Source organism: Mizuhopecten yessoensis, unplaced genomic scaffold (genome assembly GCF_002113885.1).
Source record: "Mizuhopecten yessoensis strain PY_sf001 unplaced genomic scaffold, ASM211388v2 scaffold8213, whole genome shotgun sequence".
Lineage (NCBI taxonomy): Eukaryota > Metazoa > Mollusca > Bivalvia > Pectinida > Pectinidae > Mizuhopecten > Mizuhopecten yessoensis.
Window position 1 is genome coordinate 114,764 of NW_018407435.1, and position 18,442 is coordinate 133,205.

Here is an 18,442-nt window from a genome sequence, read left to right on the forward strand (position 1 = left end):
GTGAAAGCCGAGTGTGCCTACCACTGCACAGCCCAACCCTCAATTTGATAAAATTTCATCATCCATTCAATATTTCCCCAAATGTGCAGTCTTTTCAGATTTTAATTTTTATTCGCTACATGATCTGACCAAGCCAGTCTTGGTTGAGAAACTATAAAATGCACCACTGTTGATACTACTAATACAGTTTGGCATATATAATTGTTGATATTTTCTCGGTGAAGATTAGATATTTTTATGAAAGAGAACCAAAGCTATCCTGCTTATCTGCTGGACAGGAGCTTACTACAGTGAAACCTGACTCTACTGACCCACTATCTTATCCAACCAAATTATTCCGTCCCCCCAGATGTCAGTTAAAGCAGGTTTCACTGTATTGTTGCGGTTGAAAGTGTCGTAACAATCGCTCAATTGATACATAATTATTATATATTACACACATCATATTTTGATTTCATATTCCTTATTCTGTTTTATCAGAAATCACCGATTTATATTTATTGCAATTTTTAGAGTTATTGTATTTATTGATAATATTAGTTACACTTGTAAATTTATTTTGGTATATGGATACTGAATACCAGGAAATGTTGAGAGAAAAAAATGAAATAATAATTATGTCATGTTAAAAAATTTGAACCATTCCTTATTTCAATTCATCAGTTTAATAAGTTTATTACATTTGATTGGTTTGAACCTTGCACTGCATGGCCCAGAAACTGGATGTGTCACTGTTATATAAGATTTATCAGGTCTATTAAGTTTCCCAAATGTTTTTTGACTGAAGGGAATTCATATTTTCCATACGGAACTGAAGTTTTAAGAAAATTCCATTAATTTAAGATTTCTCCTTTACTCAAATATTACTATTCTATTGAAAAATTATTAAAAAATATTGCTTTCAAAAAAGTAAAAAGCAATTAATTATGAAATAAATAAGTTGTTATGGTAATAAGTATATGTTAACTCATTTACCCCTGAAGACACATTTGAACTCCTCCAATTCAAAGGTTGGAACAGTTCATCATGAACTCTCAGGGGTGAATGAGTTAATGGTTTCTGTAAAGAAAGCATGGGCATTTAACTTGTTTATTTTTATTTATTTATTTATGTTTTTTTGGGGTTTTTTGAAATTGTTGGTAAAAGAATTCTTAATTATTCGCTTTTGTAAATTTGAACATTCTGTGGTTCCTGATTATATTTTGTATTTTAATTGTGTTCTATACTCTGTGAACCATTGGATCCTAAACCTGTTTGTAACTTTCAGAACTTAGATTGCATGATGTCAATCGTTGTAGACAGGTTTCAGACATTATTATAAAGTTAAAGATGTGACAACATAAAAAATGTCAGTATCTTCATGATATTTTACTGTTTTTATCAATGGATGTTTGATTTCAATAAGTACATAATGTATATAACTGTGTGCTGTAGTGTTTATTGGAATGTTATTTTTATTATTTCAGTATTTTTTAAATACTTGTTGTTTCCCCAAAAAAATATTTTTTGTTTCAATGTCAGGAATCTCGGCTTCATACATTGCTACCACTGTGATGTACATGTATATAGTAAATATAATATTGTAATATCAGCGTATGCGACAATTGTTTATAAAGAAAATGTAGTAGTATACAAATGTATTATCAGTAATTGATAACTTTCTATAGAACCATATTTTACCAGTAATAAGCCCATGCCTGGTAATAAGCCCATCCCCGATGTTTCTTTACTTTCCGTACATATGGTGGGTGCCTGGTAATAAGCCCATCCCCCTTTCTTCAAGTTCCACATGTTAAGCTAACCAGCAGAATATATCGGACCCTCTCCGGTGGTTAAATGTTTAGGACTTTTGCATGATTTCATGCACAGGCCCCCTGGGCTTATCACCAGTAAAATACGGTATAGAAAATTGATCAAATACCAGAAGTACATAAAAATTCAAGAAAAAACATAAAAGCATAATAGTTAAGAATTAAAATTGTTGCCAGGTGACAATCATGGTCTAATAAGCAAGAGATTGAGAATGATGAATTACATTTATTATTATTATTATTATTTTTTCAGATAAGTTTTCAGATATTTTAGTCTGGCTTCCAGCCCCTCAGTTTTTGTCAATAATTTTCAAGCTTTGTTTTTCTTCTAGCTTATCTCCCGTTTGTTAGAAACTTAGAATCAGACATCCAAGTGATCAAAATGATTTTAAAAGATATTTTCTAAATAATTCAAAATTCTCGAGACAGGGGCCAGTTGACAGAAATTTGGTCTTTTTTGTAAGAATCTGCATACCTTTGCAGAAATGTTCTTTTTCTCAAAGTTTTTTTGCCTTAAAATCTGCTAATTTTGTAATAATTACATAAATAATTGTATTGGAAAAGTTTAATATATAACATTTCTTTGTCTGAACAAAATCTTACATAATAATTAATGTACAATTTCAACTGTTTAATTAACAGTCAAGGGACACTATCATGATGTCATAGTAACTGTTGTTGTGTTGCTTACCTGTTGTATATAAGTTCTATTATTGGGTAATCTTAATTCACAAAAGAATTCACCAATTTAAAAGTACCATTCATGTGCTCAATTTGTTTTGCTCCTTAACTCCCTTGAACACTTTGAATAGTAGGATATGACTCTGTGAACACTGATATCATTACCTCCCATGAACACATTGAATAGTAGAATATGACACTGTGAACACTGATATCATTACCTCCCTTGAACACTTTGAATAGTAGGATATGACTCTGTGAACACTGATATCTTTACCTCCCTTGAACACTTTGAACAGTAGGATATGACTCTGTGAACACTAATATCATTACCTACCTTGAACACCTTACATAGTAGGATATGACTCTGTGAACACCAATATAATTACCTCCGTTGAACACTTTGAATAGTCGGATATGACTCCGTGAACACTGATATCATTACCTACCTTGAACACCTTAAATAGTAGGATATGACTCTGTGAACACCAATATCATTACCTCCGTTGAACACTTTGAATAGTAGGATATGACTCCGTGAACACTGATATCATTACCTACCTTGAACACCTTAAATAGTAGGATATGACTCTATTTACACTGATATCATTACCTCCCTTGAACAGCTTAAATAGTAGGATATGACTCCATGAACACTGATATATCATTACCTACCTTGAACACCTTAAATAGTAGGATATGACTCTATTTACACTGATATCATTACCTCCCTTGAACAGCTTAAATAGTAGGATATGACTCTGTGAACACTGATATCATAACCTCCCTTGAACACGTTGATTAGTAGGATATGACTCTGTGAACACTGATATCTTTACCTCCCTTGAACACTTTGAACAGTAGGATATGACTCTGTGAACACTAATATCATTACCTACCTTGAACACCTTAAATAGTAGGATATGACTCTATTTACACTGATATCATTACCTCCCTTGAACAGCTTAAATAGTAGGATATGACTCTGTGAACACTGATATCTTTACCTCCCTTGAACACTTTGAACAGTACGATATGACTCTGTGAACACTAATATCATTACCTACCTTGACCACCTTAAATAGTAGGATATGACTCTGTGAACACTGATATCATTACCTCCCTTGAACACCTTAAATAGTAGGATATGACTCTGTGAACACTGATATCATTTATTCACTTTTGATGTTGACTGTTTTTTGTTGTTTTAATGATGTTTCTCATTTCAGTTATATTATTGTTATGAAAAATTGTATTTTCTTGATTTTGTAATTTCTTGATAAGATTTTGTATTTCCTGGATAAACTAGTGTCCATGTTTTTACACAGGCAATAATACTTTATACCGGGAAGTTTTGTGCTGCAGTTTAATTTTTGCGCTTTTAAGTTTTTCGCCCTCAATAATATGAAGGCGAATTTATCATTACATACATAGCAATTAAATGCGAAGGGCAAAATAAACACTGGATGTAAATTGATTTCATGGGCAAAGGCCGAAGATTGACTGGGCGAAAATTTCCCAGTATACAGTATTAAATTTATATGTCACTGTCATAGTTCATTGTATTGAAAGGTCGTACATGACACGCGCGACTTATCGTGACGGAATGTTAAGCATATTCTATTTAATTTACTTTGTCGTATGTCTACTTTCAGGAAAAAGAACTTATTATTGTGAGCGCATGTTTAATTCTAGAAAATAAGTTATGTTATAAACAGTCAGTCTTGTATTTCAGCGTGTAGAGATCACTACGGTCTCCTTGTTTTGTTTATATGAAACAGTTGGACCTTAGGCTGAATAACATTTAAAGAGGCATTAATAAGCAGGAGGAGTAGCAAAGTATTAATTTTGTTCGGTCAAACTCAGCATGATTTAATAGATTTTTAAATTCCTGTGCGTTTTAGCATAAGGCTTGCATGTTCGACACAACTCCCATTCTGGTCCAACAGTAACTGAAACCAATTTGGATTCCCATGTGTTTGGCCGCTTGCGTCACCGATGAGTCCTAAAAGGACAAAACAGCTGTGGTGTGCAGTGTGATACGTTTCTACCACACTGGAGTTATTACCAAACTTTATACAAGCATTCATGTTTGTGATTATATTGATGTATTCATGCAGTAATCGTAACAAACTTTGGATGCAACTTAATCTCTGACATAACTGCAAAGCTGAAAGTGTCAGTTTCATTGGTAGTTTCAGAGACCTATATATTACATAATATATACGTCTCTGGTAGTTTTTAAGTCTCTCTATCTTTTTGAAGCTGTCTTTGGTCAGTTAGCTGGAGTAACGTAAATGGATTAGTCAGCAAAAAACCTAACAGCTGTGCCTTAATTACGAGAAATGTTTTAACTCATTCACCCCTGAAGTCTCATTTGAACACTTCCAGTTCAAAGATTGGAATAGTTCATTATGAAATTCCAGGGGTGAATGAGTTAACCGGTAATTACTTCACCCAAAAGAAATAAAGTCACAACAATTTAATGATTTGAATGAAAAATCAATGCTGCAGTGAAAAGATTATTTTTTCTATGTACCGGGTACATCTTTATCATAGCCAGTTAACCTTGATGTGGTAAAGCTTATCAAGGAAATAGTGTTAGGTAATTTTAATGTGGTAAAACTTATCAAGGAAATAGTGTTAGGTAATTTTAATGTGGTAAAACTGATCAAGGAAACAGTGTTAGGTAATTTTATTGTGGTAAAACTGATCAAAGAAATAGTGTTAGGTAATTTTAAAAGGGTAAAGCTTATCAAGGAAATAGTGTTAGGTAATTTTAATGGGGTAAAGCTTATCAAGGAAATAGTGTTAGGTAATTTTAATGGGGTAAAGCATATCAAGGAAATAGTGTTAGGTAATTTTTATGGGGTAAAACTGATCAAGGAAATAGTGTTAGGTAATTTTAATGTGATAAAACTGATCAAGGAAATAGTGTTAGGTAATTTTAATGGGGTAAAGCTTATCAAGGAAATAGTGTTAGGTAATTTTAATGGGGTAAAGCTTATCAAGGAAATAGTGTTAGGTAATTTTAATGGGGTAAAACTGATCAAGGAAATAGTGTTAGGTAATCTCACCACAGCCAATCAGTACGTGGTCACTACACAAATTACCTGTATTATAGCCACCTTGTTGTATTTTAAAACTGAACTCTCGAACTCACAAGAATTGTAAAAACAAAAAACTTATTGTGATATGAATCTTTCTCATTCCATTCGTCATTTTCATTTTCACCAGAACCGTTTGTATATTATTTTCATAATTATGTTGTCAACTTTTTTTAGTATTTAAGTATTTAATCTCGACGAGTATGGCAATTTCTTGAAATGTGTTTAGCACAAAGGAAAATCGTGTCGTGAATTATAAGGAACTACATGTTGGAGGGAAACCTACCGTTGCTGTAGGGACACCATTGTGTTGCCGTTACCCGTGTTTTCAGTATTAGGTTTTCGTAACTGTTTTACACGTATTGTTTATCCACTGATATAGAGATCCTGCTAATTTAGCGGTATTCTTGCAATAAAAAAGTGTATTGATTTACAGACTGTTTTCCTTTTGTCAATTGTTCGACAAAGAATAAAGCCCTTATACATTCCAGGGGTTACGCTCACTTTCGCTCTCTGGTAGCCCCTAGAGTATCGAAGATGGCCTTGCGCACGAGTAGGAATATAATCCTCGTTTCATTATTCTCTATCATTATGCCATAATCAGACTATTTCAGGATCAAATTACAGATCTGCATTGTTAAGTATGCATTTTTAGGTCACCTGAGCTTTGCTCAAGTGACCTATTCTAATCGCTTTTCGTCGTCCGTCGTCCGTCGTGCGTCGTGCGTAAACTTTTACATTTTCAACTTCTTCTCAAGAACCAGTGGATGGATTTTTTTCAAACTTGGTCAGAATCATCCTTGGTAGATGAGGCTTCAAAATTGTAAAATTGGGATTCCTACCCCAACCCCTGGGGCCAGGGCGGGGCCCCAAAGGGAAAATTAATCAATATTTCAAAAATCTTCTTCTCCAGACTCAGAGGTACTACAGTGATTTTCTCTACGTGGAAAGAAAGATCATCAGGGGCTTTACTTAAATTGTAAATTTCAGGACCCCCGAGCTATCCGTTCTCCCTTGGGGAGGGGGTAAAGTTTACTATAGTTTATATAGGGAAATAACACTTTTGGGTATATTTTGACAACTTTCTGTAGGAAATTATTTTTACTTGGTGAGAATTATCCTTGGAGGTAGATGGTTTCAAATTGTAAAATTGAGATTCCTACCCCGACCCCTGGGGCCAGGGCGGGGCCCCAAAGGGAAAATTAATCAATATTTCAAAAATCTTCTTCTCCAGACTCAGAGGTACTACAGTGATTTTCTTTACGTGGAAAGAAAGATCATCAGGGGCTTTATTTAAATTGAAAATATCAGGACCCCGAGCTATCCGTTCTCCCTTAGGGAGGGGTTAACGTTTAATATAGTTTATATAGGGAAATAACACTTTTCGGTATATATTTTATCCATTTTCAGCAGAAAATTGCTCAAACTTAGTCAGAATCATCTTGGGTAAATGAGAGTTTTACTTTGTAAAATTAGGATTCCTGCCCCATCCCCAGGGGCTAGGGCGGGGCCCCAAAGGGAACATTTACCAATATTTTCAAATTCTTATCCATTGATGACATGACAAGTATTGTATTTCACTTAGTTTACATGCTGATTTCCACATCACATCTAAACAATAAAATAAAGCTACCAGTACCTATGATATAACTCAGGTGACCGCTAAGGCCCTTGGGCCTCTTGTTATTTTTAAACCACCATTTTCCGATATTATTTAATAAGGTATGGACCACCTACCTGACTACGTTGGTTTTCTCCGGATATATACTCCATTGTCTTCATCCCAGTTTTTAAATCCTTCTGCTCTCCATCCAGGCCATCAACGGTGACTAACATAAGTTGGAATAACCTCTTTAATAATTGTTGTAAAATAAATGAAGTTAAAATTTTAATATATATTTCCATGCACGTAACTCGATATCGCGGTTTATAAAACAACACAAAAAATCCCAATGTATGCGGTTGACTTTCTATTTTAACCCGTTGGCTGTTGACCAAACTCAAACTTTATCTAAATATGGCTTACCCAGTATACATGGATGATTCTATGCTAATTTTTTTTGTTAATTTTCATACCAAATAATGGATGATTACCAAAAAGAAAGCAATGGCCTGTTTCACACTGTTGTGAATACATAAAAAAAAAGTGTTTTAAAAAGCCAGCTTGAAAAAGCTTACATAAAACTGTATTTTAATGTCAACTGGACTAAAACATTTCCTCATCCAATGTGCATATATAGATTGATACCCATTGATTTTATCAGTCGGTATAATATCAAGATGGATTCTGGTAAGATAATTGATGGTGTTTGAACTAAAAACTTAAATTGTGTGCTTGAGTGTGCACACGTTGTATAATTGCGACAGTAATTCTTAATTACTTACTAACATATTCTGTGAACCTTGAACTCTTTATTTCTGTCTTTATGCCCTGCCATTTGCCTCTTGGAAAATTGTAACGTCACTGTAACCAAATCGGGACACTGTTTAGATAAATATCAATGTTCTTTATACCATACTATCAGTTCCAAAAATATTTTTTCAATTTTAGCTCACTTGCCCTTCTTAGCTCACCTGCCCAAAGGGCATATATTGCATATATTCAAGGTCACAGGGGTCAAATATGTTTAAAACCTTTATACAACTTCTTTTGAATAACCAGGAAGCCTAGGATAATGATATATGGCCATTAACATGCTGTGATGAAGGGCTACCAAGTTTGCTGAAATTAATGACCTTGACAAATATTCAAGGTCACAGGCGTCATATGTTTAAATTCTTCTGATATTCTGCCTGTAGCTGTATATAGATAACAAGTGTAAGATTAAAAACTAGGTAAGCCATTCAGGCCCATTGGGCCTCTTGTTTAAAACCCAAAGAACCGTTAACATTACTTTTAAATGCTCTTGTTAGTTTGAGTTAATGCTTCAGAACGTTAAATGCGTCAATTAATTATTGGAAATGTGCTGATTGCGTGTGGAAAATGTTTTGAATGTATCTCGTCGACAGACCAAACTTCGTGACGTAACCTACGTTCGCTCGTGTCGTTGATACGTGAAGTCAAGTTTCGAATGCATTATTGATGTACCTGATTCTAGTACCCTGTACCCCGTACCCTGTGCCCCGTACCCTGTACCCCGTACCCTTTACACTGTACCCCGTACCAAGTACCTTGTACCCCGTAAACTGTACTTTCACAGCGTTTTAAAAAAAAAGCTGAACGATTTAATTAATTGTTTCAGTCTACCATATACCCTGTACCCCGTACCATGTACCATGTACCCCGTACCCCGTACCCCGTACCCTGTACCCTGTACCCCTTAAACTGTATTTTCACAGCACAATGCATTCGATACGATATGTATCTTGATACACATATCTGATTTAAAAGTTAGTTTCACAATACATGTAGCTTTACGATGTAAATAGTAAATACAGTTCTAATATGTTTTCTTTTTGAGCTGTTGTACGTTTCTGTACCTTGTGTTTAAATAAAGAATCAGTGAACTCACAAATCAAATTTATTTAAACTTTAATTGATAATACCTGAAATGAAAGTGTATTTCCTTATGCAAACAAACAAATTGTTTTCTACAATACACAACAAATTAAGTCTTGCGAAGCTGAACGTTTTAATGAATTGTTTCAGTCTACGCTGTACCCTGTACACTGTAGCCCGTACCCTGTACTCTCACATCACCTTTAAAAATAAGTTTCACAATACATGATTTTAAACCGGTATACCTCCCAATAGGTAATCAACAAAAACTTTAAGGGACAATTTAGTAAAGTAAGTTTTTTTGATTACCTGAAAATCAAGTCGATACTGAAAATATATATCTCCTAACGAAAGTTTACGTAGTTGATAATGACATGTCCTGAAGCAAACGTCCAGTGTGGTCAGTTTCATCTATTTTGAAAGCCGTTGATAAAAGCTACGACCATCCGGGCCTTTCAGTGAAAGGTAAACATGTACAGCACTAAATATGGATGCGCTGTCGACTGACAACACAGTGTCTAACAAGGTGGCGCACACTGAGCTTTCAATTTTGCTATGACATATTCCAGGGGTGCAGAGAGCGAAAGTGAGCGTAACCCCTGGATATCAAGAATGACTGAGAGGGTGCCGGTGGGAGAACTTCAAACCGCAGATAGTACGATATCGATACATTTATAACGATGTTATAGGGGACTTCCGGGTAAATACGGACAGTTCTTATATGGAATATACATAAAATCCATTACATATGATTAATCAAACTCCGTTCATGCTAGACGTAGATCGATCTTCTAGTATGGATGTTTGACTGTTGACGGAGAGTACCCTGTGATGCTTGGGTGAATATACCTGGACCCCAACTCCAGGATTCCAGACTGTACAGACGGCTTATTGTGCTCTGCATATTGTAGACATTGTAACCCGTACAGTGTGCTCTACTTATAGTAGTGACAGTTTCTCGGTGACCTTGCATATTGTTGGGTACCGTGCCAGATACTTATTGAACTAGTAATACTAGCGTTGTGAGCTATATCACTCCTGCCTGACCAGTCCAGCGACATTGAGATATAGCCAACCACGTGGCGGCTTGCGAAACCAAGACAGAAGGTAATTATTACTTCATTGGTGTCAGAAGTGCTAGGTTAGCATTGCCTTTAGTGTGTAATATTATTCGCACTGTATTTCTGATAATTCAACAGCTTTGAGTCGGAATTTTTCTGATTTTTACCTGTTAGTAGTCACGTGGTCACGCGGTTTTCAGGTACCATTCTGATATTTGTATCAGATATCTGGAAATTACGGTATTATTTTTGAAAGAGAAGACAATGCAGTTTAACAAGCAGAAATTAAAAAAAACAAAAAACATGGCCGAACGGGATTTAGTTAATATCAACACGGCAACTGAGATGGAAATGAGGCAACTTCCAGGCATAGGGCCGAAGAGAGCGGCCAGAACTATGGAAATTCGGGAGCATTGTGGGTACGTTTCAATGCCCCAATTTACGGCGGTTTTTTGTGGGAGAAAGCTGGACAGGGACCTAGTAAATCTTATAGATTTTGAGGACAATATCCCTGGGCCGGACAGTCAACGTTCTGAGTCGCAGAATTTAAGGGACCTGCTAGGACAAGTACCAGCTATGGGTACTATCACACCCCAACAAGGAACGCAGGACCTAGGGCGCTCAGTACCGAAGGATCCCCCACAAACACTGGCAGCCCCGATAATGGCTCCTACCCGTGTTGTCCCACCATGTGTTGCTCCATCCCGTGTTGCCCCAACCCAATGTGGTCCCACCCCAGATAGCTGCACTAAGTGTTCTCCCAACCCGGGTTACACCCACCATTACATATGGTGCAGGTAGGAAGGCTGATACCCGTTACCAGGATGTGGATGATAGTACTGACCGGGGAGTTGACCCATGGTCACCAATAAATCTACCGGGTAAGCAGTCGAGACCTGCACGAAACCCATATATGGCCGATTTCCCCCAGGTTCCAGACAGGATCAGAAAACAGCGTTCCTGACAAGGTTTGGTCTGTTTGAACATGTAAGAATGGGGTTTAATTTTACCAACGCTCCTGCTAGTTTTTCCCCCGTGTGGTAAATCTGATTTTGAGAGGTCTCACCTGGAAAACAGTACTCGCCTTAGACGACATTTTAATTCTAAGGAATCACTTTGAAGATCACCTCCAAAATCTGAAGGACGCGTGGGGAAGATTCAGACAGCATGGTATGAAGTTAAAACCGAGAAAGTGTCTTCTCTTCCAGCCAGAGGTAGAATTCCTGGGCCGCATGGTAAGTAAAACCAGATAGCCATGTCAGAACGTGACACCGGAACAGTAGCTAACTGGCCAGTTCCTAAAAATACGAAGGATGTAGAGAGGTTTCTAGGCTTAGTGAATTATCACCGGACTTTTGTAAAAAAAATTGCCGAGTTAGCTCAACCCTTGTATAGTCTCACTGGAAAAAACAAGTTCCACTGGAGAGATGCGCAGCAGGATGCCTTTGAATCCTTACGCAAGGTGTTGACTGAACCACCTGTATTGGCGCTACCTAACGCGGTCGACCCGTTCATATTAAACACCGACGCGTCGGATACCGCCATTGGGGCAGTCCTAAGTCAAGTTCAAGACGGGGCGAAGAAGGTTATTGCTTATAGTAGTTTCTCTCTAACCCCGGAGCAGAGGAGGTAATGGACTACCGGGAAGGAGCTTCTCAGTATTGTGAGATTTACAAGACAGTCCAAATACTACATACTACAAAATGTAGGTAGACAGTTTACCGTCAGGACAGACCACTCTAGTTTAACTTGGTTGCTACGGTTCCACAGGGACAGTTGGCACGGTGGATGGAAGAACTTTCACAACATCATATGATTGTGACTCACAGGGCCGGGCCAAACGTAGGAATGCTGACGCACTTTCGTGACTTCCTGGTGAGTTAACCCCATGCCCATCCTATGTTGCCGGGATCAGACCTGAAAGTTTACCCTGTGGAGGCTGTAGTTATTGTCAGCGAGCAGACAAACAATGGGGCGAGTTTGCTATGGAAGTGGATGGCATTAGAAACCTGACGGACAGTTCTCCTTGCGGGGACCAGAGTTTCCAGTCCATTGGGACTGATGTGGCCACAGTGAAACATAACCCGCAAGGCCAGGCGGAGGGAGTAACTCCTAGGGAGTGTCCTAAGCGTATAGGTCAGGCGAACTGCTGTAAGGAGCTTGTTTGTTTGTTTGTTTATGTTTAACGGCCCATCGACGGCTGTGGTCATTTAGGGCCATGGTGATTTATTTATTTATTTTACTTTTTTAACAAACATGTGAATAGCGAAGATAAAATCAGATAAAATGGTTCATTTTAAAAGTATTCGCATTGTATGTGTAGATAATTAAAAATAATAAAAGGGGGTTAAATTAATAAAAGAGATAACGAATAGATGATATGGAATATGCGATATATATATAACGTCAAAAAGGATAAGGTGGGTTAAAAGACATCAGAGTCTATAAAATAGACCGATGTCTTTCAAATAGTTAAATAATGCCTTCGAATCCACGGAACTGAAAAGTGTTTTCATATCCGGGACTCGGAAGTAGTTATCACGAATGTGTTTAAAATCGGAACATTCTATTAAAAAATGCTCCACTGTAAATGGAGTGTCACATGCGTGGCATGAAGGTATATCTTCTCGTTTTAAAAGGTACGAATGAGTAGGATATGTGTGCCCAGTGCGGAGCCGAGCGAGGACAACTTCCTCTCTACGATCTTTCCGACTGGGAATAGATGTTTTAAGTTTCGGTTGTATCTTAAAAAGTTTGTTGTTGGTCTCCAGAGACCAGCGTTTCTGCCATTCATTTTGAATGGCTGTACGAATAGTAGGTTTAAAATCTGTGTATGGTAGTTTGATATTTGTTTGTTCGAGATTCAATGCATTTTTTGCTTCCCTGTCAGCAAATTCGTTGCCTTTTATTCCGACATGGCTCGGAATCCATAGTAAAGTTATTTTAGACTTTTTTAATATACGAGATATTCGAAGAGCAAGGTTTTGTACGATTGTGTTTTTAGGATCTCGTAACTGTAAACTCTGTAGGACAGATAGAGAGTCTGAACAAATAATTGCCTTTTTAATGCGGTGTTCATCGATATGGTCGAGGGCCAAACCAATGGCGCATGCTTCAGCAGAAAAGATGGAGGCGCCGTCTGGTAGTCGGACTGAAGTGCAAGTATTGGCAGTACAGCAGGCTGCTGCCACTTTCTCACCTTCTTTGGAGCCATCGGTGTAAAGTTGTGTATGAGAAGGGTAATTCGAAATGCATTCCCGAAAGGAGGATTTGTGTTCTTCGGGCATAACACTTGATTTCCCTCGCTCATGTAATGTAAAGTTAAAATCGGGGGTTTGAATGGTCCACGGAGGAACATCAGATATGTTAAATTCAGCTATGTCCGTCAATTTTATGTTGAGTTCTTGCAGGAAATTCAAAATTCGGATACCAAATGTTGGCAGAAGTTTTTGGTTTTGCGTAAATATGTTTTGGTATTTGGGGTTGAATACTTGGTTGAAAGCAGGATTTTTAGGGTTTGATTTTAATTGAGTTGCAAATTGTAATGAAAGTTTTATTCTTCTGTCATAAAGGGATGGTTCATTTGCTTCCACGTACAGGCTTTTTACAGGTGTTGTTCGAAAAGCTCCCAGGGCAAGACGTAGCCCTTGGTTATGGATTGGATCTAGCATCTGAAGGTACGAACTGCGCGCTGACCCGTATACCATAGAACCATAATCCAGTTTTGTTCGAATAAGTGATCTGTATAGGCGCAAAAGCATTTCACGATCCGCTCCCCAATCAGTATGAGAAAGGACTCGTATAATGTTTAACGCCTTGGAACACTTATCCTTCAGATACTTTATATGTGGTATGAAAGAGAGTTTCGAATCAAAAATGAGGCCGAGAAATTTAGTCTGTTCAACAACAGGAATTCTAGTGCCATCGAGTGTTAGATTTGGGTCATTGTGTGCTTTTCGTTTTTGACAGAAATGCATGCACACAGTTTTGGATTTAGAGAATTTGAAGCCGTTTTCGTCTGCCCAATTTTGTAGTTTGTTTAAACTCTGTTGAAGTTGTCGTTCTATCGTGTGCATGTTCTTAGATCTGTAACAGATCAAGAAGTCATCCACAAATAGCGACCCTTCTGTTGATTGACCAAGACATTTGACTATATCATTTATTTTAAGTCCAAACAGTGTGACTGATAGGATTCCACCCTGTGGGACTCCCATTTCCTGTTTAGACGTTTCAGAAAAAGTTGAACCAACACGGACTTTGAAGTGTCTATCTGATAGGTAATTAGATATAAAATTGGGAAGGTTTCCACGTACGCCAAGGTCGTGAAGATCTTTCATGATGCCATACTGCCATGTAGTATCATAGGCCTTCTCAAGATCGAAGAACACAGCGACAAGGTGTTCTTTCTTGGCGAAAGCCTCTCGAATGAACGTCTCTAATCTGATGAGATGGTCATTTGTCCCTCTTCTATTTCTAAAGCCACTTTGAAGAGGGGATATTATATCGTTGGCCTCAAGAAACCAAACCAGTCTAGTGTTTATCATTCGTTCTAAAGTTTTACATACACAACTAGTCAGAGAGATAGGACGATAGTTGTTTGGGTCAGTAGCATCCTTTCCCGGTTTTGGGATAGGTATAATTGTGGAGTTCTTCCACGAATCGGGAATCTTTCCGGAAGCGTAAACTTGGTTGAATATGTAAAGAAGGCATGTTAGTGAAGAGTCCGGTAAGTGCTTTAGAAATTGATATGGAATATCATCAGGACCTGAAGCAGTGTCCTGTGATTTTCTAAGCGAATCAACAAGTTCTGGTAGGGTAAATTGTTCATTATAACTTTCTTTGTTTGATGATTTGAAATTGAGCCGTTTCTTTTCTCTCTTTTTTTTCAAAGACTGGAATTTTTGGGAGTGGTTTAGAGGGGATGAGTTTTTAGCTATGTTTTTTGCAAATGCATCAGCAATTTCAGTTATAGACGAGAAAATTTTGTTTTTATTAATGAGGTGGGAGGATGTTGCCTTTTTCTTTTTCCCACTTATTTTCCGAATCATATCCCATACTTTTTTTGAGGACGTGTTTGATGATATCTTGGATACATATTCTCTCCAGCTGTTTCTTTTGTCAATTTTAATTGATCGCCGAGCCTTTGCCCGCCAAATTTTAAATTCACTGTAGTTTGAAGCAGTTGGGCAATTGAAGTAGCGTCTTAGAGCAGCTGCCCGATTACTGCGTGTTTTAAAAGATTCTTCAGATAAAAGGAACTTCGTAGGTTTTGGAGCGGATTTTGGAATTGTCTTTTGGGCAATAGAAGTGAGTGTTTCAGTAAAAGTTTTGATAGGGTCGTCGAGGTTAGTAAAATTGTCTATGGTTAGTTTTTCAATGCACATGTGTTGGAATTGGGCCCAATCTGCTTTGTGCATATTCCATCGAGGTAGAGGATCATCAAGAGGAGTCCCAATATTCTGAAGAAAAATTGGGAAGTGGTCACTCCCACAAAGATCATCATTTACCCTCCAGTCATAGTCAAGTAAAATGGATGGATGGCATAATGATAGATCAATGTGGGTACGAGAGCCTGTAGCAGGGTGTAAATAAGTAGGGGTATTGTTGTTAAAAAGGCACAAGTTGTTTTTATCTATAAATTCCTCAATACGTCTTCCTCTCTCGTCTGTGTTGGGAGAGCCCCACAGGCTATTATGACCATTAAAATCACCGAGGATTATGAATGGTGTTGGGAGCTGGGAGACGAGATTATTGAGTTGCTCACAAGTGAAAACAATACTCGGAGGGAGATAAATTGAACAGACAGTTATTTGTCGGTGTAATGTTGCACAGACAGCAACAGCCTGTAAATTTGTGTTTAACTTGATCATTCTGTGAGGAATATTTTTATGGACAGCTACCGCTGCGCCACCTGCTGCTCTGCTAACTACAGTTGGAATATTAGTGTAGAGTGAGAAATTTCTAAGCGTGATTGGGTTTTTGAGCATGATTTCTTGAAGACAAAAAATGGCGGGTCTAAATTCTTTTGATAGATTCTGAAATTCTTCTATATTTGCCTTTAATCCGCGGATGTTCCATTGGATAATTGTGTTATTTATCTTTTGTTATTTTGGCTGGATTTCGATGGAGTTGAAGCACGAAGCGCGGAGGCATTCGTCTCCATCTCATCATCGAAATCTAGTAGGACATTGAACCGGTTTGTCGGGTCCTCTGATCCTTTGCCAAAGGTGACATTCAGATCCGGTCCTTCGGATTTGCCCCTCGCTATTTTAATTTTTTTCCTAGGTCTGTTGGTGGGTGATGTTGTCTCTGGTTTCAGTTGGGATCGAGGAACAGATGTGAGTGAGCGAGATCGCTGCGAACGCACATGTGCCCTAGATGTGCCAACCTTTGGAGGGTTTTCTCCTGAAGAGGAAGGTGTTTTTGATGGTGGTGCTGGTTTTGATTGTGGTGCTGGTTTTGATGAAGGTGCTGGTTTTGATGAAGATGCTGGTTTTGATGGTGATGCTGGTTTTGATTGTTTGCTGTTTTTGGTTGGTTTTCGAAAAGTCGTGAAACGGGATGGGTCCCCCGTGAGGATTTTCAAGTTCTGTTGACCAGCCATGTCTGGGACTTGTGAGCCCCAGGCAGGTATGTCTTCAGAAACTTGAACCGAAGCATCCTTGACCGTGACACTGTCAACCGGCGCCTTGCCTCGAGTCACTTGTGCGTAAGAGGGTGTAGCAATGTCTGCACTCCCGACTATCCTCCTGGCCTCGGGGAAAGAGACACCTCGGGTATATTTAACCCGTAATATCTCCCTCTCCTGGCTCCAGGTAGGGCAGTCGCGAGAAGAGGCAGCGTGCTTCCCCTCACAGTTGACACAGCGCAGGTTGGCGATGTCACAGTCATTTTGCTCGGTGTGACCCTCACGGCCACAATACTGGCAGATCGATTTTCGTCTACATCGCTTTTCGTGATGACCGTACTTCTGACAGTTTCGGCATCGCAATGGATTTGGGATGTAGACGGAAACGTTGTACCTCTGGTATCCGATTGTTAGTATTTGGGGTAGTGTTGGCGTTGAAAAAGTGATGATGAAGGTGTTTGTTTTGATTGTATCATTGTTTCTCCTGATCACCATCCGCCTCACCTCAGAGACCGGGACGCTCTCCTCCTGGAAATATGCCAGTATGTCTTCATCGGTGTCATTGCGCAAGGCTGGGCACCTGATTACCCCCTTGCTGCAATTAAGTGATGAGTGTGGTTTCACACTGACACCGATGCCGGCAAAACTGGTTGTTCCGAGTAGGTTCATCGCCTGTTGTTGGCGATAAACCTCTATAAGGAGATCGCCCGATCCCAATGGCTTAACGGATTTCACATCCCCTGCGATTCCCTGGATGCCCTTCCTCAACAGAAGTGGCGACAACGCGGCCGTTGTTTTACCACTCTGTGTGGAGGTCATCACAAGGAATTGCGGGAATTGGGTGTTCTGTGTTGCGTTTTGTGTTGTTTTTGAGCTAGGGTCATCGTTCCTGATTTTGTTATGTCCGTCGTTTTGGTGGTTTTTATCTTTACCCATGTGTATATTTGTTTGTTTCACGATCTATGCCTCCACCCGCCACGGAGCCCAACAAGGGGACACTGGTGTGACGCGGATATCCAGCGCCAAGTGTCGGAGATACATAGAATAGTATACTCGTAAGAATATACATACTATTTGAAAGAGTATACTCTCGCGATTGACCCTAAGCCACCGCCTTCTTGGGAGTATGTAAACCAAGGGCTTGGCGTGACCAGCCGATTGGTGATAGAGGGCCCATATCACCTCTCGTCTACCCAGAGTCCGAAGCCAAAGCAGTATGTTGCAGAATATCGGATCATGTCTCCTTCCTATCAAGAGTTTGACAGTGATTCCGACTCTGCTCAACTACCAGGATCTTCTTCCCCCAGGAATACGAGATGCAACCCACGGCAAACAGGTTGGCTCAAATTGGAGCTACTGTGAACTGTGACTGTAAGGAGCCCTCTGTGGACAGTATGCTTAACCCTCATGCCAGGGATCGATTTTCCGTGAGTGGTTTAAGTTCTCTTGTGTACCCTCAGGGTATGTGTGCCAGTCAGACCCAATCCTCTCAGTTTGAAGGTCAACCGGGCTTGGGAAAACATCAGGATAGCACGGTTTCCCAGGTCACTCTTGGCTACGGACACCCTGATGGTGGTACCCATGACGGATCAAGTTTTGATATTGAGTTTCAGGACAGCCAGTTTCATGTGAATATGTGTACCGTCCAGCTAGCT

At 38.8% G+C, this 18,442-nt stretch overlaps 1 protein-coding gene across 1 annotated transcript; it reads right to left on the minus strand.

Annotated features, from left to right (window-relative positions):
• Window positions 1-16,253: 16,253 nt before the first annotated feature.
• Window positions 16,254-17,723, minus strand: LOC110455367. Its single transcript, XM_021505466.1, has 2 exons — window positions 16,757-17,723; window positions 16,254-16,564 (listed from the first exon to the last, which is right to left on the minus strand). Exons 1-2 carry the CDS (start codon window positions 17,721-17,723, stop codon window positions 16,254-16,256), a joined length of 1,278 nt encoding a protein of 425 aa, XP_021361141.1.
• Window positions 17,724-18,442: the final 719 nt, after the last annotated feature.